The sequence below is a fragment of the Mesoplodon bidens genome (genome assembly GCF_964165515.1).
Source record: "Mesoplodon bidens genome assembly, chromosome: 15".
NCBI classification, from domain to species: Eukaryota; Metazoa; Chordata; class Mammalia; order Artiodactyla; family Ziphiidae; genus Mesoplodon; species Mesoplodon bidens.
The window spans coordinates 35,327,212-35,348,638 of NC_138171.1; the positions used below are offsets into that span (position 1 = coordinate 35,327,212).

The 21,427-nt window shown below is 56.7% G+C and overlaps 3 protein-coding genes across 5 annotated transcripts; all 3 read left to right on the forward strand.

The window, feature by feature from the left end:
• The first annotated feature begins 350 nt into the window (after positions 1–350).
• FBXO24 (F-box protein 24) lies at positions 351–9,997 on the forward strand. Of its 2 annotated transcripts, XM_081258021.1 has the most exons (10): positions 351–986; positions 2,500–2,598; positions 2,698–2,881; positions 3,842–4,080; positions 4,320–4,554; positions 5,882–6,040; positions 6,307–6,428; positions 6,690–6,821; positions 8,884–9,054; positions 9,382–9,997. In XM_081258021.1, the coding sequence occupies exons 1-10, from the start codon at positions 810–812 to the stop codon at positions 9,745–9,747; spliced, it is 1,884 nt and encodes a 627-aa protein (XP_081114147.1). In that variant the 5' UTR covers positions 351–809; the 3' UTR covers positions 9,748–9,997. The 2 variants fall into 2 exon arrangements, with proteins under 2 accessions (XP_081114147.1, XP_081114148.1); XM_081258022.1 differs by lacking the exon at positions 8,884–9,054.
• Positions 9,998–10,908: 911 nt separating this feature from the next.
• Positions 10,909–16,172, forward strand: PCOLCE (procollagen C-endopeptidase enhancer). The gene is made up of 9 exons (XM_081256299.1): positions 10,909–11,129; positions 11,978–12,086; positions 12,522–12,780; positions 13,705–13,829; positions 14,396–14,532; positions 14,877–15,148; positions 15,412–15,489; positions 15,624–15,794; positions 15,939–16,172. The coding sequence occupies exons 1-9, from the start codon at positions 11,032–11,034 to the stop codon at positions 16,100–16,102; spliced, it is 1,413 nt and encodes a 470-aa protein (XP_081112425.1). The 5' UTR covers positions 10,909–11,031; the 3' UTR covers positions 16,103–16,172.
• Positions 16,173–17,645: 1,473 nt separating this feature from the next.
• On the forward strand, positions 17,646–20,792 carry MOSPD3 (motile sperm domain containing 3). 2 transcript variants are annotated; one of them, XM_081255992.1, is made up of 6 exons: positions 17,646–17,746; positions 18,245–18,499; positions 18,700–18,775; positions 19,003–19,232; positions 20,279–20,443; positions 20,560–20,792. In XM_081255992.1, exons 2-6 carry the CDS (start codon positions 18,295–18,297, stop codon positions 20,589–20,591), a joined length of 708 nt encoding a protein of 235 aa, XP_081112118.1. In that variant the 5' UTR covers positions 17,646–17,746; positions 18,245–18,294; the 3' UTR covers positions 20,592–20,792. The 2 variants fall into 2 exon arrangements, with proteins under 2 accessions (XP_081112118.1, XP_081112119.1); XM_081255993.1 differs by lacking the exon at positions 17,646–17,746 and adding an exon at positions 17,758–17,837.
• Positions 20,793–21,427: the final 635 nt, after the last annotated feature.

Genomic DNA, 21,427 nt, shown 5'->3' on the forward strand with positions numbered 1-21,427 from the left:
AGGCGAGAGAAGGGAGGGGGACTAGAATAGAGTGCTCGCCAACTGCCTACTCTCCAGGCCGGCCCGCCCCGCGCAGCCACATCCAGTCAAAAATCTCAGGAGTGGAGATGGAGCCAATCAGGTCCAACCAGGAGGCGGGGACGTCGGCCCTCCACTAGAAGGGGTAGAGGCCGAGAAACGCAAACCCTGGTCCTCTTCCAACGAAAACCAATCGCAAGCCAGATACAGGCGAGTGACTGTCAAGAGGGCCAATTAGACCCTCCAGAGGGAACCTGGCCCGGCCTCTTCTCTGAGGGACTGCTCTACCTACCAATAGCATGGGCGAGAAGTCTGTCCCTTCGGTAAGGAGGAGGCCGGTGAGCTAGAACTTTGAGGTTGAGGTAAAGAATGTGAGTGGGGCACGCTGGGCTGGAAGCAGTGCAGGGACTGCAGTAGTGTGTGCGAGCTGGACGTGTTAGGGAGCGAGCCAGCTTTGAGGGCGCCAGGGTGACCGTGGGGATGGGGGGAGCGGGAGGCAAGGTGATGCCTGGGGCTAGTGTACGGAGGGTCGTTGCAGCCGAAGGGACCGTGGATGCCATTCTTGCTGCGGAGACCGAGGCCCCGCGACAATCTCCGGAGTCCGGGCGGACGTGTGGCTTCTCAGGAGCTGGAAAGGCCCAGCTCAACTCCTCGAGGGAGGGTTAAGGGAGACCGGGAAAGCCTCGAAAATACCGCCCGGCCTACACCCCTGCCCAAAGGAGCGCGCCTGGGCAGGAATTGTGATGATCAGAAGGGACCACCCCACCTAGAAGAAGTCCTTCGTTTTACAAATGAGGAAACTGAGGCGGAGGGAAGTCGATGAGCTGTCAAGAGCAAACAGCAGGTTACTGACAGCTCGCACTAGAAGCCAGGCTTCCTCCTGCATCAGCTTTTGCGGTGGACTGTTTTCTGTTCGTACCCTCTTCTTTGCCTCCCGAGGTGAAATGGACTGGGTCAACGGGACCCAGGTACAAGAGGAAGCTGCAGATACTTGTGCCGTCTGCTGAGAGATCTTAGCATTCTGTTAGGTGGCATAAGGACCTAATATAATCCACTTCATTGGTTACTAGTTGCCAAGCCACAAATAGCTGAAGGTTCTTTCCCATAAGCCACATCTCACACGTTGACATTCCGAAACATTTATCGAATTATTAAAATTCCATCCTACGTGTCCCAAACGAGCTGTTTACTAGTCCGTCTGAATAAGGGAGTTTGATTGGATGGTTGACTGTGTTTTAGCTAACACAGAAAACAAATGAGTCTATAATACTATGCAGCTGAGGGCTGGTTGTCCAGGCCTGGATTCCTCAGTTCCTGGGAGAGCCAGCTACCCCTTGGATGGATTGGTGTAGACCCTCTGCCCCAACGTGGACAGACACAGCCCCAGCCCCTGCTGTTTCTCATCCATGTCATCCCCCTCCCCGCATAAGAGTAAGTTAATGGCTTAGACTCCGGGAGATAACCTAAGCTTTCAGAGTAAATCCGTCCCTTTCTTCCACCTTAAGACGTTGCCCTTCATACATGCAGTCATGTTACTGTCCCAGGAAAGCAGTCTGCTTTTTGATGTGTTTTTCCTGAGTCTGTGCTCAGCTGTGCCCACTTTCATGTGATGCCTGCTTTCATGAGATAGATGGTCTAATTAGCAGGGTCACCTTGCCCCCTCACCTGTCAAACTGAGTTTATACTGTTTGTTTTTTTTTTTTTTTGAGTTTATATCCTTGAGCTACAAATCCCCTGGAGGCTCTGGCCTGCTGAGATGTGAAGAATTCACCAGTGTCTCTCTACACTTAGTACTAAAAGGGTATCAAGTGGAAAAACCTCCTACTACTCCCTTAAAGTAAAGACCTCGTCTACCAGTAGTTCACATTTTATTGCTCCTGTCCTGTGCATATCCCATGAGCCACTGGGTGGCTAGAACTGGGCTAGAACCAAGGAGCTAAGAGAAATAGGTCACAGTGGCTGGGTGGTGAGGTCACAGAGAGGTTTGACCCAGACTCCATGAGGGAGGGGCCTAGGAGGCAAAGGGGCCCCAGAGGTTCCCCAAGCCCAGGCAGGGGGCATGGTGTGGGAAAGGCAGCAGGGACAAAGGCCAGGGAGCTGAGTACAAGGGGCCAAGGGGCCCGGAGAGATGAGGGCGGGAGCAGGGAGGGGGCAGTCAGGATGGTGAGGAGAAGCCGGAGACGGAAGCTGCAAAAAGTCACCGGGCTCTGCGGACCGGAGGAGGGGCTCAGGGTGAGGGGCGGGTGGGGGGCGAAGCAAGGGAAGGGCAGCAAGATGGCAGCCAGAGATCAGGGGAGGGGTTATGTGGAGAAGTTGGACAGAGAACAAGGCAGACAGGGAAGGGTAAACCCACGGACCTAGGGAGAAAGATGGGAGGATTTGACAGCCCAGAGCCCCCAAGGTAGTGGTTGGTAAGTAGTTAACAGAAGGAAGAGGCATGACCCTCATGGAACCCCTGTATACCCCCTTCTCCTTGGGTAGGTGAAGCGGAGCTGCCCTTCATGTGGCCCAGAGCCTTGGGGTGAAGAGAAGAAGGGGACAGGAAACCCTATATCTGTTCAGTTGATCCCCCCAGAATTGGTGAGTCCTTGGCGGGAGGCAGGTTGGTGCTGAGAATAAAGGACTGGGGGCCACTGAGGGGCCCCCATGACCCCTGCTTTCCCCATCCTGCCCCCACAGGTGGAGCACATCATCTCATTCCTCCCAGTCCGAGATGTAGTCTCTCTAGGTCAGACCTGCCACTACCTCCACGAAGTCTGCGACTCTGAGAGCGTGTGGAGACGCATCTGTCACCGGCTCAGTCCTCGCCTTCGACAGCAGGGTTCTGGAGTCCTGCCCTGGAAGAGAGCTGCGATTTTGAACTGTACACCTTCCCGGGAACCTCTAGTTCTCTCTGTTTCTGTCCTACCTTATTCTGGGATCCCTCCTGCTCCATAAAATTGCCTGATGACCTCAGTATTCCCAGCCAACCTTCCAGGGCCCCTTTCTCTGGAAGAAACTTGTTAGATTTAAACATACTCCAACAAGGACTTACTCCAAGTCTCTAGAGCTGCTCTCTGACAGACATTACCACCCAGAGCCCCTATTCCTAGCATCCCTGCCAAGTTGCCCACCATACTCAAGCTCTTCCAAATCTTACCTTGAGACATCCTCCTCTCCCCAAACCTGGAGTTTTCCCTCCTCTAAACCAGGATTTTTCAACCTTGTCACTATTAAAACTTTGAGCCAAATAATTCTTTGCAGGGGGCAGGTGCTGTCCTTTGCATGGTAGGATGTTTAGCAACATCCCTGGCCTCTACCCACTAGATGCCAGTAGCACCTCCCCCAGTTCTGACAGCCAATGTCCCCCGAGGGACAAAAATCACCCCCAGGTTGAGAAATAGGCTCTAATCCCCTCCCTTCCCAGGGAGCCCCTATCCAATAACTTCGTCTCACACAACGGAGATGAAGGGAGATGCAGATAGCAGATCCAGAGCTAGGGGTGTGGAAGGGTTACTGGCCTTTCCCAGTCATTCTTTTTCACACCTCTTTCTGCTTGTCTATGCATTCTTATATTTCCTTTGATGTCTCTGATGCAAGTTTGGACCAAAGAGGTGCTCACTTAGAAGTATGTGTGTGGCCCTGGGCTGAGGTGGGGCAGAGAACTTTAATTTCAGATATCTTCTGAGCTTTCCACGTGCCCTTTGGAAAGGGTCTTTCCCCAGGCCTGGGGATGGAGAGGAGCTAAACACTCATCCACTGAGAAACCTGGCTTGCCCAAGCTCTGTTTCATCTCCTTTGTGCCTCCCGACCCCTTAAACCTCCCTCTCCTTCCCTTCTGCAGACACGAAGGGCCTGTATTTCCAGGCATTTGGGGGCCGCCACCACAGTCTCAGCAAGAGTGTAGCCCCCGTGCTGGCCCAAGGCTACCGCCGCTTCTTGCCCACCAGGGACCACATCTTCATTCTTGACTACACGGGGACCCTCTTCTTCCTCAAAAATGCCCTGGTCTCCTCCACCCTTGGCCAGATCCAGTGGAAGCGGGCCTGCCGCTATGTTGTGTTGTGTCGAGGAGCCAAGGATGTGAGTTACCAGGACCCCGGCAGCTGAGATCCCACCTCTTTTCCGGGAACCCAGGGCCCACACCAGTCCTGAGGCGGCATCCTCAGGACAGCCGCCCTCCGATACCAGGAACTGGAAACCAAGTTTGCCTTTCCCAGCCCTAGACCCAAGTATCTCATCTCCCACCCCAGGATCCAGCTGCCCCAGCCTCATCCCACTGCAAGGCTGGAGATCCCGGACACCTTTGTCTTTTCCTACAGTTTGCCTCGGACCCGAGAGGTGACACAGTTTACCGTAAATACCTCTATGTGTTGGCCACTCGGGAGCAGCCGGGAGTGGTGGCCACAACCCACAGCCAGTCCTGCAACTGTGTCGAGGTCTACCTGCAGTCCAGCGGGCAGCGGGTCTTCACGATGACCTTCCACCACTCCATGAGCTTCAAACAGATCATGCTGGTTGGTCAGGAGACCCAGCGGGCCCTGCTGCTCCTCACAGGTGAGGCTTAAAGCAGTGGTTTGCAAACTGTTTCCTGCAGCTTCTTCAGGACCCGCGGCAATGGGTGGGGAAGGAGGCCTCTCACACTGGGCTCTGCATGCCACCTCGTCCTGGTCTCAAACCAAATAGCTCTGCTTTGGTCTGTCTGTCTCCTAGTCTAGGATTCTGCATAATGTGTCAGAGGAATAAAGGGCCCTGCTGCAAAAAAAGTGGTTTGGAACCCACCCATCAGTAAATGCCTGACTGTTTTGTTTTGTTTTTTTTAATGATGATTTATTTATTTATTTTTGGCTGTGCTGGGTCTTTGTTGCTGTGTGCAGGCTTTTCTCTAGTTGGGGCGAGCGGGGGCTACTCTTCATTGTGATGCACGGACTTCTCATTGCGGTGGCTTCTTTTGTTGTGGAGCACGGGGCTCTAGGTGCACGGGCCTTAGTAGTTGTGGACTGTGGGCTTCAGTAGTTGTGGCTCACGGGCTCTAGAGCGCAGGCTCACCAGTTGTGGTGCACGGACTTAGTTGTACCACGGCATGTGGGATCTTCCCAGACCAGGGCTCGAACCCGTGTCCCCTGCATTTGGCAGGTGGGTTCTCAAGCACTGCACCACCAGGGAAGCCCCTTTTGTTTTGTTTTGTTTGTCCTTGCCTCTCGGCTTATGGGATCTTCGTTCCCAGACCAGGGATTGAACCTGGGGCCACAGCAGTGAAAGCGCCGAGTCCTAACCACTGGACCGCCAGAGAGCGCCACTGATTTTTAAAATTCAAATCTCCCCAACCTCCATGCCAGGCACTGTACTTTATATGCCGAACTGTCCCTGTTTTCTGTGTTCCCTATACGTGACCACACTCCCAAGCCCCCAAGCCTGAGATCTTCTGGACTTCTTCTTTTTGTTTTGGCCTCACCATGCAGCTTGTGGGGTCTTAGTTCCCCAACCAGGGATCGAACCCAGGCCCCCTGCAGTGGAAGCTTTGGACTGCCAGGGAATTCCCCCCTTCTGAGCTTCTTAATGCTAGGCAGGGCCCTGAATCCCCAGACATCATTCTTCCCAACACTCAAATTGGATTCTGCCAAATCCAACTGCTCGGTTTTCTCTGCACTCATCCCTCACACTGAAGAGCTCCCCTGGTTGATTTTCGGTGGTGAAGGCTGGAGGCTGGGGTACTTGAGGTCACTGCCCCCTTATTTCATCTCTACCCTTTTCCTTCCAGCCCCACTCTAGGGCAGCAAATGTCTCATCCTGTATGGCTTAGGGAGTCTCTTGGGAAGTTAATGTGGTTATTGGAGGGTCCCCTCCCCCACACAGTTGTCTGCGTCCCCGCCCCCTCCCCCAGAGGAAGGAAAGATCTACTCTTTGGTAGTGAATGAAACCCAGCTGGACCAGCCACGCTCCTGTACAGTTCAGCTGGCCTTGAGGAAGGTGTCCCGCTGCCTCCCTCACCTGCGTGTGGCCTGCATGGCTTCCAACCAGAGCAGTACTCTCTACATTACCGGTAAGAGCCACTTCCCTTCTTCTCCAGACCCCAGTCTTGGACAGACCTTCCAGATACAGAACCCTCCCTTATCCTTATTTCAGCTCTGTGGGGGACCCATAGAGCATCCTAGTCAAAAGAGGTGTTTAAGCTCCCAGACATCATAGCTGGTGCATTTCTAGTGGGCGTGAGACTCTCCAGATCTTAGATCTTTCATCCCAGGTAGGGCCTGATCCCTAGGAAATGGGTGCCCAAAGCTGCTGAACTGAGGGCTCCCAACCCCCCAGACCAGGGGGGAGTGTATTTTGAGGTGCATACTCCAGGGGTGTATCGTGATCTCTTTGGGACCCTTCAAGCCTTTGACCCTGTGGACCAGCAGATGCCGCTTGCGCTCTCACTGCCTGCCAAGGTAGGATCCTGGAGTGGGGTGGGGCAGACCAGAGGGGGCGGGCCCTTAGGGGGCCTGCAAGGTACTGAAGGTCTGAAACAGGAGCAGGAATCAAATGATTGATCAGGGAGGGACAAGGGACCCAGGGAGAGGGGTGACATAGAGGGCAAGATCAAAAGCGATCAGCTGGGTGTGGCAGGTTAGCAGTTGTGAGATTCTGGAGCTCAGAGTTCCCCTGGAGACAACTGAAGGCCCAGTCCTCCTTTCTACCTTACCTCCTAGGTCCTATTCTGTGCTCTTGGCTACAATCATCTTGGCCTGGTGGATGAATTTGGCCGAGTCTTTATGCAGGGAAATAACAGATATGGGCAGCTGGGAACCGGGGACAAAATGGACCGAGGGGAACCCACACAGGTGAGATTGCTTCCCAGCTACTCTCATCTTGCCCCCCTTCCTCTAATTCCCTGACCCCTGGATCTCTCCACATCTCTAATTTCCATAGAATCCACTTTCTACTCCCTAGGACGTTAAGCCAACCAGTTTGTAATGCCTGTGCTACTGTATCTCACCCGGGGTTGGCACCACAAGGTGCATTCTGTGTGGCTCATGCTCTAAGTGCAGTAGGAGTTTAATGAAGCAGGGAGACCTGGGTGGGCTGAAGTAACTCCAAGAGGTGAGATGTAAGCAGGGCCTAGTGGGTTAGATAGGATTCGGGTGGGTACAGGGAAAGACATCCTATGTAATGGGGATGGGGACGAAGCTTGCACATCCCTGGGACGGTGGAAGGCCCAGCCTGACCAGAGCAGAGTGTGTTTTGGAACTCGGTAGCTACGAGGTGGTATAGGTGTTTGCGAGCCTACAGAAGTATCGATTTGGGAAAGAGCCGTTGCGGGTTCTGGAGCAGGAGAAGGCAACTCCCTGGATGATGGAGAACGGGTCACGTGGCCAGAGGGCACAGTGAGAGGGCCACTGGGAGGCTGCTGAATGACACCAGCATTTGAGACAGGGGACTGGGGCTGGTACAGTGGCAGCGGAAACAGAGAGGAATGGAGATATGAGGTGTAGTGAAAGAAAATGAACAGTCTCTGGAAACTGACTAGATATGAGGACAGTGGGGTAGGACAAAGGTGGCTCTGGCAATAGACATGGTAAACATGCCAGTGGGCGAGGAATGCTGGTTTGAGGAGAGAATGTGAATTTAGGCTTTTTCTTTGTAGTGAGAGTAAAACACTAAAGTAGAAATGTCTAGCTGGATTCCAAGTTGGAACAAGGTTGAAATGACAAAAGTAGAGGCAGAGGGGCAAAGCTGGGTGGTCGCCATGATTGTGGGTGGAGGGACTGAAAGAGCTGTCTCTGAGAGAGAGACACACCCTCAAATGCCACATCTCGCAGGCCATGGGCACAGAAGGTTTCACCCAGGAGGGGGTGGTGACAGTGATAGTGTAGGAATATGCTCCCTGACATGGAAGGATGGCTATGCCATATTTTTCAGTGAAAAAAAAAAAAAATTCGTGAAATGGTTTACACAGCACAATCCCATTTTGGTTTAAAAATATACAACTTTGCGTGTATATATTTGCTGAGGCAACAGTGAGGAAGAATCTCCAGCAAGATGTTAATAGTGGGTGGTGGGGCTTCCAGTGATTTTTAAATGAATTTTTGCTTGCCAGTATTTTATAATTTTCCTGTAATGGCCGTGAAATTACTTATCTATGTCTTCAAAAGTAAAGCGCTCACAGTCTCAGGAACAAGCGTGCAGGAGAGGCCCTGGGATTTGGCTGCTGGGAGGTCCAGTGCCTTTGGAAAAAAGTCGTAGCATAGTGGGGAGAGAAGCCAGATAACAGAGGGTTCAGGCAAGACTGGCTGTGGTGAGACCAAGAATGTGGTCCACTTCAGACTGATCACGTAGCCAGTCCTACTGCCTAAAAGACAGGTAGGAAGCAGCAGAAATCAGGTGGAGATGTTTCTCCAAAAGAGTGGCCATTTTAAAAGATAAAGATATGACAGACTGAAAATGCTAGATAGAGACGGAAGGAGGGACTCAGTGGGAGGCAGGTCCTTCCAGGGGCCTAACCTGGAACTACACAGGGACAGGGAGGAAGGCTCTTCCTCCCTCGAGGCTGGAAGGCAGAATGAGAGACTGGACAGGCCCAGGCCTGGGGGATGAGACCAGGGAGCAGATAGCAGGCCCTGGCCTCAGGCAACAGGGCTGTTTTCCAGGGAGCCGAGAGGAGGAACCAACAGACGTGCTAGCGCCCCTGTGGTCAGACTGGGGCTGCAGGAGAACCAAGGAGGAGTGATAGCTGCCTGTCTGCAGTCGGCAGGGCGGACCTCGTTGGGAAGGGGGAGGGTACTCTGGGGCCCACCTCCTCCCTCCCCTAGCTTCCCTAGGGGAAGCTGTCACCCTTCTCCAACCCGGCCCCTCCCCACGGTGCCTTGGTGTTCCCCACTTAGGGACCCTGCCCTGTGTTCTCAGGTACATTATCTGCAGCGCCCCGTTGCCCTGTGGTGTGGCCTCAACCACTCCCTGGTGCTGAGCCAGGGCTCAGACTTCAGCAAGGAGCTGCTGGGCTGTGGATGTGGGGCCAGAGGCCGCCTGCCAGGCTGGCCTAAGGGAAGTGCCTCCTTCGTTAAGCTCCACATCAAGGTCAGAGCAGGGTCCGGGGAGCGGGCAACCAGGGAGGGCCAGAGCAGTAGAGCCCACAGGACTGTAGCTGGGGCTCCCACAGGGACCCAGGGACCCCATCTTCCAGCACCACCCACCGCCCTTTCCTGCCACGTACCATGGCTCCTGGCTCTCTCCCTGAGCTGCCCCTGCTGGCCCGCTCCGACCTCACACAACCTTGGGGCTCAGCCAGCCAGCTCACTTGCTGGCTCAGGGCTGGTCTGAGCAGGACGAGCACAACAGCTGGGGCTTCCTGGGAACCCCTTCCTGGGGCCCCACTCAGCCACACCCCTCTGTCTCTCCTCCAAGGTCCCTTTGTGTGCCTCCTCCCTCTGTTCTACCAGAGAGTGCCTCTACATTCTGTCCAGCCATGACATCGAGCACCATCCCGCCTACCGGAACCTACCAGCCAGCAGGGTGGCGGGGACCCCCGAGCCCAGCCTGGGGGCCGGAGCAGCCCAGGACCCTGGCGGGGTGGCGGCCCGGGCCTGTGAGCAGTACCTCAGCCAGATCCGCAGTTGCCCCACATTGCAGGACCGCATGGAAAAGATGAAGGAGATCGTGGGCTGGATGCCCTTGATGGCTGCACAGAAGGATTTCTTCTGGGAGGCCCTGGACATGCTGCAGAGGGCTGCTGGAGGGGTTGGCCAAGGCTCCCCAACCCCTGACAGCTGACCCCCCTCTCCAGGTCTCACCCCTGGAGGGAGGGTCTGGCCCTGGGCCAGGGGCTAAGGAGAGGTGGAATGACAGCAATGAACTGTGTGTGTGTGCGCGCGCGTGCGGAGGGGGATGCAGTGGGCTAGGGCCTGCTGGACAGGCCAGGGTGGGACTGTTTTGTAAAATGTTCCGGGAGCTACCCAGGAGGGGCCCCCAACCTGACCATCATGGACAAAAGATTTGATGGACAAATAGAATAAAAGGCTGAGTGAGGCCCGGTTTGTAACCCTGGGGCCTGGGAGGAACGTGGGGCGGGGTGGGGGGGAGGGGTGGGCAGGCAGAGTGGACGCAGCTCAGGCTGTCAGTTGCTGCAGAGCTGACGGCACCTGGATCCTTCAGCTTCTTTTCTCTCCAACGCCAAGACCTGATGCCTACTTGGTTCCGCCACTTGGATCCTCTGTCCATCAGACTGAGAAAGGCGCTTCCTCTGGCTTCAGGATGCTTCCTACCCATTTCCCTTCATCCCTGTGAAGCCAAACCACCACCACCCCCCGCCCCCCGCCCTCCTCCTCCTGTTTCCCTTCCAGATCTGATCTCACATGTTGTCCTTTCCCTTACTTTCTACTCCATCCTCCTCTTCCTCAATAAGGAAGACACTCCCTTTACCCACATAGCATGCCTCCCTGCCCCCACCCATACCTCCAAATATTTGGGAGAGGAGATGGGTGAGCAGAATTCTTCCTCTGTGGCCTAGTCTGGCCCGGGTATGGAGAGGACAGTAGACATTTGAAGTGGAAAATAAACTGGAGCAGAGGGTGGTCAGGAAGTGGGTAAGTGATTAGAGGTTGGCAGTCCAGGGAAGGACTTCCTCTGGGTGCCGAGGAAGCAGGAATGGGGAGGATCACAGGTGGGCTGGAGAGTCCTCAGGAAAGACCTGAGGCTGTGTTGGAAGGATGCTCGGGCACTGGACAGAGTGGGCTTGCAGATGACATGACTGGACGGTCTGGATTATGCTGAGAGCCTGATGCTCCCTCTGCCCTTCATTGCTCCACCCCCGCTCCCACACTGGGTCAGTATTTATGTGTCCTGGACCTAGAGAGGCCCCTGGAATCGCCACTGTCCCGGCTCTTCTCTCCCTGTTCCGCCTTCCCAGCCGCCCGCCCCACTGGCCAGTCCCCACGCCCACACGCCCAAGGCTGCCTCATCTGGCACCGATTATCCCCGCTGCTGCTGCTGCTGCCGCTGCTGCTACACTCAGCTGCTGCCTCTGTCTTGAGGACCCCAGCGCCTCTCCCTCGGGCCATGCTGCCTGCTACCACAGCCTCCCTCTTGGGGCCCCTCCTCACTGCCTGGGCCCTGCTGCTGCCTTTCACCCAGGGCCAGAGCCCCAACTACACCAGGTAGGTCTCTCGGCACCTTCCAGATGGCTTGAGTGAACTTCAGATCCCTGATTCCTGGGGGGCTATGCCTGTGGATCTTGTAGATTCTTTTGCTAACACACCACCCGCCCAGATCTCCCACAGCCCTCACCCTTCTCTGGCCCCCAAGTCCTCCTTCCCTGCTGCAAGACCACTGTCTCCTACGGTCACCACTGCTCCCCACTCCTCCACCCTCCGTCCTCTGCCCTCTAAGTCTCCCCACCTACCCAGACCCTTGGCCCCCCCATGGAACCTGAGAGCACCAACACCTTGAACTTGCCTGGTAGCTGTACATCTGGATTCCAGGAGGGAATTAGAGACTGGGGGGGCGGGGAAGGGGGCTGCAAGTGGGAGACGTGGGAGTCAGTCACCGCAGTAGTTAGCTGGAGCCGGAGCAGGGCAAAGGTTGGGAGCGCAGGGCCCTGGCTGCTACTTCTCCCTCACCCCCCTGCCCCCTCACCCCCCCACCTCGAGGCTGTGTCCACATCTGGAAGTAGTTAGGCCGCTCCAGGCCCTGACTGCCAGGCAGGGAGAGGGGGGAGAATGACGGAGGGGGGCCGAGGAGGATTCCGGGAATTCCTGCTGGGGTGGGGGTGGGAACTCTGAGGGGCTGGAGGGACAGCCAAGTTGCTGGTCCCACTTTTTCCTGATTCTCTGCTGGAGTATTTCCCACCCCAGTCCCGTCCCCGCTGGCTGAGGCCGCCTGGAATCCTTCGGGCCTCCCTCCCTCATCCCCCTGGCTGCCCTTCTTGGCGCCCCCATGCTCATTGCCCTACCCCAGTCCCTGCACCACTCCCCGACTCAGGCCTGACCTCTCTTCTGTTCTGCAGACCTGTGTTCCTGTGTGGAGGGGATGTGACAGGGGAGTCGGGTTACCTGGCAAGCGAGGGTTTCCCTAACCTCTACCCCGCCAATAAGGAGTGCGTCTGGACGATAACGGTGAGGAGGCCCCTCTGGCCGCCGTCCCCTTGTCCAAGTCTCCCCGAGGCCTGGGTCCAGGCAGCCAGAGGCCAGACTGCTAAGGGAACCCCCCTCCCGGCAAGGACCGCCGCTTCTCCCTGGGGAAGTCCCAGCCCCCTCCCCTCTGGTCACTGACAGCATCAGTGTCCACAGTAACACATGGCAAGCATCCTCACACCTTAACTCAGAGCCTGCTTCTCCATTCCCACCTTCATCCCCATCCCCTCTGGTCTCTCCACAGACCTCAGGTCTTGTCCCCTGCACAAGCCACAAGCCCTCTGCTCTGCATCCTGATGGGGTCCCCACTGCTTCAGGCCCAGTTTCTGTAGAAAATGCTTGGGGAAAAAGAGGTGTCCTCTGCCTGGTTGTGTCTGGCCTGACTTTGCAGGTCCCCGACCCTGTCCCCACCATCAGGTCCCTGAGGGCCAGACTGTGTCCCTCTCCTTCCGAGTCTTTGACCTGGAGCTGCACCCCTCCTGCCGTTATGACGCTCTGGAGGTCTTTGCCGGGCCTGGAACCTCAGGCCAGCGGCTCGGACGCTTCTGCGGGACCTTCAGGCCAGCGCCCTTAGTCGCCCCCGGCAACCAGGTGACCCTGAGGATGACATCGGACGAGGGCACGGGAGGACGAGGCTTCCTGCTCTGGTACAGCGGGCGGTCCACCTCAGGCACTGGTGAGACCTCCCTCACCTCCGCTGTTCCCCTCTCCTGGCCCCGCCCCCGGCGCAGGCCCCACCCCAGCCTTAACCTCCACCCCAAGAGCCTGGGACCCCCATTATCTCCCTTACCCTTTTTCCTCACTAACCGCCCCTTCAGTCCCTCCTCCCCGTCTTCTCTCCCCACCTTCCCGCTCCCACCCACCCCCTCTTCCAGGCCCCCGCCCAGGCGCGAGGCGGAAATGGGTCACCGACCCGCGGGTGGAATGGGCGGCCTGGGGTTACTGGGACGGTGAGTAACTGCCCGCCCCCGTCCGCAATCGGGCTCCCTCAGACGGGCGCGAGGGGGCACCCCCGGGTTGGGGGACTAGGTTCCCCCAACCCGGAGCCCCCTACACCCAGCCCGGGGGCTCCCGATTGCGGTCCCATCACCTCCTCCTGGCGGCAGAAGTCTCCCCTAAAATGTTTGAGGGACTTCCCCAAAGGGGCCTCGGGGCTGTGCCCAAACTTGAGGGCACCCTCACAACATGGGGACTCTCCACCTGCGACGGGGACTTTTCTGCCGGGCCGGGGAGATGGGATCTTCCAGGGGAAGAGGAGCGATGTGGCCTCGCGATGTGGCTTCGCGATGTGGCCTCGGGTCAGGGGGAGGGGCAAGAAGGGAGCGTGTCCAGTCAATTCCTCCTCCCCCTACCACCGCCCGCCTGGGTGCCCGGCGGTCCAAGACTTACCCCCCCACCGCGGTCCAAGACCTCCCGGAGCCCCGCTCCTCCGAGCCCCATCTCTGCTAACCTACCCCCTTCTTCCTCCCTCTCTTCTCGCCCCATCATCCCGAGACCCAGACATCTGAGCTTTCTGCACGGGCTCCCAGCCTAGAGTTCTCCTCCAGCTGACCGAGGGTCTCCACCGCCCCCCACCCCCACTCCTCTCTCCCATCCCCAGAGCACCAATTTTGCGGGGGGCGGCTGGAGAAGGCCCAGGGAACCCTGACCACGCCCAACTGGCCCGAGTCCGATTACCCCCCGGGCATCAGCTGTTCCTGGCACATCATCGCGCCCCCGGACCAGGTACTGACCCCCTGCCCGGGCTGCCCTCGGGGACCCAGGCGGCGTCCTCCAGTATGCAGCCTGCAAAGATTTATTGAACATCTACAATGTCCCGAGCACTGAGCTTGCATGGTGGGCAGCAAAAACAGACCCAGACCTGCTTGCACCCAAACAAAAAATGTCAAATTACGACTGTGACGAACCTTACGAGAGCGAGGTACCCGATGCTGATATATAAACTGATTTGTGCGTGTGTGTGTGTGTGTGTGTGTGTGTGTGTGTGTGTGTGTGTGTGAGTAGTGGTGGTGGAGGTGGACTCTGGGTCTGTTCCTTGAGAATGAGCCAGGACTTGACCTTGCGGACTACGGCGAACGAGGCCACTGCAGGGCCCCCGTGGATGTGTGTTTTCCTCCGAGCTGTGTGAATGCATTAAGAGGGGGGCTGGAGGGCACGCGGGAGGCGAGCGAGGAGGCCGCGGCAAGCGTCCCGGAGGCGGCGACCGGGCGGAGGAGGTGAGAGGCGAGAGCTCCGCTCCCTCGGCTGCCCGGGGTCCCGCCGCGCAGCCTCCGCCTCTGCCCCGCCGCCAGGTGATCTCACTGACCTTCGGGAAGTTTGACCTGGAGCCCGACTCCTACTGCCGCTACGACTCGGTCAGCGTGTTCAACGGCGCCGTGAGCGACGACGCCAAGCGGCTGGGGAAGTTCTGCGGCGACACAGCCCCGGGGTGAGGGGGCGGCACCTGGGTGGGTGATGGCGTCCGGGAGTCTCCGCCGCGCCTGGTGCGGGAGCGGGGGGACAGCGCTGCTGGTGGGAGGGGCGGGGCTGAGCTGAAGCCGCAGGAGGCGAACCTGCCGGCCCCAAACGGGTGGGCGGAGCGGGTAGCGGCCCAGGCAGAAGACGAGGCTTGACGCCAGGCCTGGGGTCCGTGGATGGAGAGGCGAGTGGTGCTTGCGAAATCGGGAAGCTAACGCAGACAACCGAGGGGCAGAGGTGAAAAGGCCGCCGGCCTGGGTAGGGGGCAGGATGCGCTGCCCGCCTGACACCTCCCCCAATGCCCCGCGCCCGCAGTCCCATCTCCTCCGAAGGGAACGAGCTCCTCGTCCAGTTCGTCTCGGACCTCAGCGTCACGGCCGACGGCTTCTCGGCCTCCTACAGGACCCTGCCGCGGGGCGCCACCGAAGGAGGGCCAGCCCGGAGGCCGGGGGAGGATGCCCGGCCGAGCCCCCCGTTCCTCGGCCCGGGCCCCAAGCCCGGAGCCGGGCCCAAAGTCAAGCCCAGAGTCCCACCTGAGGAGAAACCGAAGGCCGCGCCTAAGGCAGAGGCAACTCCGGTGGGCCCTGGTGAGTCTGGAAAGGCAGAGGAAGCGGATGCAGACTGAAGGGAGTTGTATCCGAGTTCTTTCCTGAGCTCATTCATTCATTCATTCAGTACAGCACCCACGGGTGCCGCCTCTGTGCTAATGGCTGGTACTGGGTGCTGGGACACGAAGCTGGATAGAGCTCTGAACAAGTTCAAAGCAATGCGGCTTTTGTGGGGAAAGTGGTCCTTCCTACCTGCTGGGTAGGTTACCCTCCACAAACAGTGCCCCCCTCCCCCCCCCCAGATGCACCCAGTGTCTCCTGCCCAAAACAGTGCCGGAGGGCAGGCACCTTGCAGAGCCACTTCTGTAACAGCGACCTGGGTAAGCAGCCCCGTCCCCCAGCTCTGCCCTTCCAGCTCCTCTAACCTCCCCTCCTGTCCCCAAAGCCCCCCTCCTTCTGGTTCCAGCCCTGCCCTGGCCTCCTGTCTCCTCACCTCTCCCTCTCTCTCCCACAGTGGTGACGGGAATGGTGAAGTCCATGGTTCGGGGCCCAGGGGAGGGCCTCACAGTCACTGTCAATCTCACTGGTGTTTACAAAACCGGAGGCCTGGACCTGCCCTCTCCCCCCACTGACACCTCCCTGAAGTTTTATGTGCCCTGCAAGCAGTGCCCCCCCATGAAGAAAGGTAACAGAGATGTGGGAAAATGTAGAGGGGGACTTAGCCTCATGAAAATGATGGAGGCAGTAGAATCTGAGGGACTGGGATGAGGGGGTACATCTATAAGGTCTCAGTTACACAAACTCTCAATCCCTTCCTCCTCTTCCCTAGGAATCAGTTATCTGCTGATGGGCCAGGTGGAAGAAAACAGAGGTCCGATCCTTCCTCCAGAGAGCTTCGTGGTTCTCTACCGGCCCACCCAGAACCAGATCCTCACCAACCTCAGCAAGAGGTGCCCCTCCAAGCCTGTTCAGGCTGCTGGATCCCAAGCCTGAGCCCAGGCCAGCCTCGGGACCCTGGCCCTAGGGACCCCTTTCTTATCCAAATAAATGTTTCTAGACTTGAGGAAGGGGTCACATGTCCATTTGTATGGTTTTGGTGCTCCTCTGGGGATTTGTTTTCATTCATTCATTAAACTCAACAGTTACTATACAGAAGAATGTAAGTCAAATCTTGTCACCCCTTTGCTCAAAATTCTCCCGTATTCTCAACACACACAGAAAATGGTAACTACGTGGAGGTGATGGATATGTAAATTAGCTTGATTGTGGTAATCTTTTCACAATGTCTACATATATCAAAACATCAAGTTGTACACCTTAAATAAATATATACAATTTTTATATGTCAAAGATACCTCAATAAAGCTGTTTACAAAAAAGAAATTAAGGGAATTCCCTGGCAATCCAGCACTTTCCCTGCTGAAGGCTGGGGTTCAATCCCTGGCTGGGGAACTAAGATCCTGCAAGCTGCCTGGGGCAGCCAAAAAGGAACTAAAACAACTCTTCCATAGTTTCCCATCAGTCTCAGCATAAAATCCGAAGTCCTACTGTGGGCTCTAAGGCTCTAGGTGATCTGTGTCCTCCCTCCCACCTCATCTCATCTCTGAATATTGTCTCCCCTACAATCTCTTCCATCACACTGGCTCCTTGGCCATTTCTAGTACACACCTGCTTCCGGGCTTTGCCTTTGCTGTTCCTTCTATCCGGAATTCTCTTCCACAGACATCTCCTGGCTCACTTACCTAACTTCAGTCAGATCTCAGCTCAGAAGTTCATCCTAGTCACTCATTCATTTGTGCATTCCAAATGGCAGGCACTGTTTTCGGTGCTGAAAATACAACAAAACAAAGTCGCTGCTCTTGTGGACAGGAGAGTAAATTCTACCTGAGCAGAGATAAACTAAAATAAACATGATGTCAAGTAGCTCTAGGAGTGCTCTGAAGAAAACAAAAGCATGGTAAGAGGACAGGCAAAGGGAGATTCTACATTTGATAGGGTGCTTAGAGAAGGCTTTCAGGTAACTTTGTTTTGCTCCGCTGCTAACCAAATGCGTGAGATTCTTCACCTTGTCGAGGCTGTTTCCTCGTCTCTAAGGGGAGCTGAAGATTCTGAATATTAATTCCCTCTGCAAATATGAGTGATTTCAAATATAAGTTCCGTGCAGGAAGGAATCAAGAGAAGTGCCCTGGCCTACGAACCGAGTCCGACTGGGAGCAACCTCCAACTCGTAGTACAGAAAACGGCTTTCATTGCTGCGGAAGCATCTAGGAGAACCTGGGACTGAAGTGGAGAAAGAGAGCTCCCTTGTGGGATGTGATTCTAGTGATTTGGACGGCCTCAGAGTGGGGAGGAAGGAACAAAGCCTGACTCCCATCCTCGCCCGGGCCCCTCCCCCCGACCTCGCCGCCCGACTTATTCCCGGGTTAGCGTTCTAGCCAGAGACGCTCGTAAAGTTTTTCGTCACTGGGATCAAGCCAATCACCTCTTTAGGTGCACCAATCGGTGTATACTTAGAGCTGAAACCAGTCCGCCCTGGCCAATGACAGAGGCCGTACGGCGGAAGAGCAGAAACGGTCTGCCGGGAAGATGGCAGCCCTGGTCCGGCCACAGGTTGATTGGCAGGTGCTGTGACCAGAGGTGAGCTTCATAGCGCGAGCTGCCGTTCGGAGGTGGAAGCCCGAAGAAGCGCCGGCCCAAGCTCAGGGAGGGATCGGAGGCACAGATACAGGTCTCGGGAGAGCAGGAGACGGAAAGGGCCACTCCGGAAGAGGGCGCGGCGGCTAGCGGAATTGGGCCGAAGAGAGGGGCCACCCCCTTCCTGGGAGGCCCGGAAGGGGCGGGGAGGGGCGGGGCTTATGGAGATCGGGATTGGGGCTGAAGACTAGGGCCAGGGCTGGGAGCCGGGAGGGGCTGGGTTTACGGGGTGGGCGTGACCCTCGAGAAAGGGTTTGGGGGCGGGGCCTAAAGGGACCTAAGGCACAGCTGTGGAGAGGAAGGGTTTGGGGGGCCTGGGCCTGGCCTGCGGGGCCCTCATCTAGGGGGATCCCGAGGCGGCGGCGGCATCAGTCCAGGCCCTGCCCTACGATCTCATCCCGTTTCCTTTCGCCCCTCTCGCCCCTCGGCTTTATACTCCAGGCCCTGTCCCCTGAGCTCTGCCCTCGGATGTTCCACCGCCCAGAGCTTGCATGCGCCGTGGGGCGCCCCAGGACCAGGAGCTGGTGGGTCCGGGGGCTCCTGGGCGGGGGTCCCGGGGCGCCCCTCCTCCCTCGGGACCTGTTGTCCCGGTCCTCGTCTTTCCCCCGGATCTAGTATTCAGGGCGGACCAGCGGAGTGGATCTCGGCAGCTGCTGACCCTCTATAACCCCACGGGAGCAGCGCTTCGCTTCCGAGGTGATGGGGATGGGAGCTTCGTGCTAGGGATCTGGGGCCTGGCGGTAGAACACTGGGGAGCTGGGTGGGCTGGAGCAGTCAGATGAGTACGGTCGGATGTCCAGCCCTGGGGTAGAAGGCAGGGGGGACTCCATGGGCGGGGCTTGTGCGGGTTGTCTGAGGCAATAGTCGGTCTCTGTCTGTGTGCCTTTTCCCCTCAGTCCTGTGCACAGCACCTGCCAAATACACAGTGTTTGACGCGGAAGGATATGTGAAGCCTCAGTCCTGCATTGACATGTGAGTTGAGAGGGTGGGGAGGCTGATGAAAGCCAGGGGTCGCTGCCACCTTTCTCTGATTTACTGTGCCGAGGCTTAAGCCTCAGACCAGGTCCTCTTCAACCTGACTACCCCACCCTCTGTCTGTGTCCCTAAGGGAAAGTTTACTGGGAGGGTGGGGCCTGAGTCCTCTTGGATCACTGCCTCTCACTGCCCTTCAATGGGCCGCTCTCCTTTCTTGGGACCAGTGTGATTCGCCACGTGGCCCCCAATCCCAGCCACTATGATGTCCAGGACCGCTTCCGCATTGAGCTGTCTGAGGAGGGAACAGACGGCCGAGTGGTGGGGCGCAAGGACATCACCTCGGTTCTGAGGGCCCCAGCGTACCCCCTTGAGCTTCAGGGACAGCCTGACCCAACGCCGCACCCAGAGCCTCCTTCCTGGACAGCACCACCCACGGCTCAGCACTTCCCAGAGAGTGAGTTTAGGGATGGGAATTCTTGAGTTCTGTAAGGAGGGAGGACCTAGCATGACCCTAGACATGAGCTCAGTTGGAGTTGAAGAGGTCTTCCGGTTCAGTCTTTTTTTTTTTTTTTGGCTGTGCCTGGTGGCTTGCGGGATCTTAGTTCCCCAACCAGGGATCAAATCCAGGGTCCTGGCAGTGAAAGAGTAGAGTCCTAACCACTGGACCGCCAGGGAATTCCCTTCTGTTTCAGTCTTTTGCTTTTTGGTGGAAACAGTTCTAGGAATTGAGATTTTATATCAGGTTAGGGAAAAAGCAGACTTTGCAGTTTCCTTGGTTTCTGGCCTCCACTTAAAGAGAAAAATTCTTCCTTTAGCTCTGACTTCAGTACTTCCCATCATGTGTCAGCTCAGTTCAGTTCAATAAGGAACCGGGGGCTTCCCTGGTGGCAGTGGTTGAGAATCCGCCTACCAATGCAGGGGCCACGGGTTCGATCCCTTATCCGGGAAGATTCCCACACGCCACGGAGCAACTAAGCCCGTGTGCCACAAGTACTGAGCCTGTGCTCTAGAGCCCGCGAACCACAGCTACCGAGCCCACGTGCCACAACTACTGAAGCGCACGCACCTAGAGCCCGTGCTTCGCAACAAGAGAAGCCACCGCAATGAGTAGCCCCTGCTCACCGCAACTAGAGAAATCCCTCACGCAGCAACAAAGACCCGATGCAGCCAAAAATAAATAAATAAATTTATTTAAAAAAAAATAAATAATAAGAAACTGGGTTGAGCAATTATGTACCAAGTTGTGGGAGACAGAGGTCCCTGCCTGGCACACAGATACACAGGAGCCTAATCAAGGCAGAGTTGAAGAGAGAAAATGAATGATGAGGGACCAGAGGGGAGAGGGTTTCCTGAGGCTGTGGGGACGAAGGCTCCAGGGAGGAGAGGACACTTCCAATGTCCAACAGAAAGTGGGTACACCTTCCATCTTCAGCCTCCTCCCTGGAGGGTTGGGCTGGGCAGGAGTGGAGGCTAGAGCTCCTGATGGGCCTTGTTTCTCAGACCCCCTCCCGCACCTGGCCACCAGCTCCTTCCTCCTCTTCTTGCTGATGGGCACAGTCTCTGTGGCCTTCCTGCTGCTGCCGCTCCAGGATGAACTTGGCAGCCAGCTGCCCCAAATCCTTCACGTCTCCCTGGGACAGAAGTTGGTGGCAGCCTACGTCTTGGGTGAGCACGGTGGTGGTAGGGGATCCGGGCCCAGAGAGAGGAGAGTGGGGGCTGGAAAGAGGGCATACAGAGCCGGCGGGCTACACATATGACCTTGCTCTTCCTCCCCTCTCCAGGCCTCCTGACCATGGTGTTCCTCCGGACCTGAGCTCCCTGCTCAACCTCCACGCCCCCTCCCCAGGCAGGGACATGGACCTGGACGTGGACGTGAGACAGCCACTGTGATGCTCATAACCTTGCCTCAACTCCTACTTCCTTCTTCCTGCCCGTCCCCTTCCCCCCAAAACCCAGGGATTTGTATTCATTTTCCAAGCTGAATAAAATAAATTTGTCAAATTGAACTGAGAAATGTAAGGAACATGCCCCTTTCTTCCCACTTCTCTCCTCTAGTTCCTCCTACTCCCAGGGGACCTCGAACACTGGGGAACGAAGAGACCCAGTGAGGATTTAGAAGATCAGGGTCTTAGGCCTGGTGCTGCACCGAAAAAAACTGTGTGACCTTGAGCAAGTCATTTAATTTCTCTGAGCTTCAGTTTCTGCCTCTAAAATGAGGGAATTGGGAAAGTTGATTCTTAAGATCCCCCTTAGCCCTATCCTAGGGATAGGATCCCGCCCCGAAGCCAACATACCTTAAGCTAAAAAGAAACAGACCCCAATACCACCTACTCCCACCTGCTATAGAACTCAGGTCCTGCCATCCTGAGCCATCAGAGCCTCTTGCCAGGGTTGCCTGGGGGCTTCCCCCCGACCCCCACCCCCAGAATCCTCTTCTGCCTTTTTGTCCCTTTACCTGCTTTTATTTTGTCTCTTTCCTTGACCTCAGCCCCTGTGGGTCAGAAACACCAAGGTTTCTGACAAGATGGGGACAGATGGCACTGCCTGCCATAACATCAGCCTAACCAGGCAGGAGAAGTTAGGGCAAAGGAAAAGAATAGGCTCCTTGAAAGGCAGGCTTCCAGCCCTCCTTCAGATGTAAGGCGAGAG

Bases quoted from the DNA above. Each gene is read 5' to 3' on its own strand.
- PCOLCE (XM_081256299.1), top strand. From the start codon at position 11,032: ATGCTGCCTGCTACCACAGCCTCCCTCTTGGGGCCCCTCCTCACTGCC. The intron at 15,149-15,411 runs GTGAGTCTGGAA...CCCCCCCCCCAG, and splicing joins GGCAACTCCGGTGGGCCCTG to ATGCACCCAGTGTCTCCTGC. The intron at 15,795-15,938 runs GTAACAGAGATG...CCTCTTCCCTAG, and splicing joins GTGCCCCCCCATGAAGAAAG to GAATCAGTTATCTGCTGATG.
- FBXO24 (XM_081258021.1), top strand. From the start codon at position 810: ATGAGGAAACTGAGGCGGAGGGAAGTCGATGAGCTGTCAAGAGCAAAC. The intron at 2,882-3,841 runs GTACACCTTCCC...TCCCTTCTGCAG, and splicing joins GAGAGCTGCGATTTTGAACT to ACACGAAGGGCCTGTATTTC. The intron at 9,055-9,381 runs GTCAGAGCAGGG...CTCTCCTCCAAG, and splicing joins TCGTTAAGCTCCACATCAAG to GTCCCTTTGTGTGCCTCCTC.
- MOSPD3 (XM_081255992.1), top strand. From the start codon at position 18,295: ATGCGCCGTGGGGCGCCCCAGGACCAGGAGCTGGTGGGTCCGGGGGCT. The intron at 18,500-18,699 runs GTGATGGGGATG...TTTTCCCCTCAG, and splicing joins AGCAGCGCTTCGCTTCCGAG to TCCTGTGCACAGCACCTGCC. The intron at 19,233-20,278 runs GTGAGTTTAGGG...CTTGTTTCTCAG, and splicing joins GGCTCAGCACTTCCCAGAGA to ACCCCCTCCCGCACCTGGCC.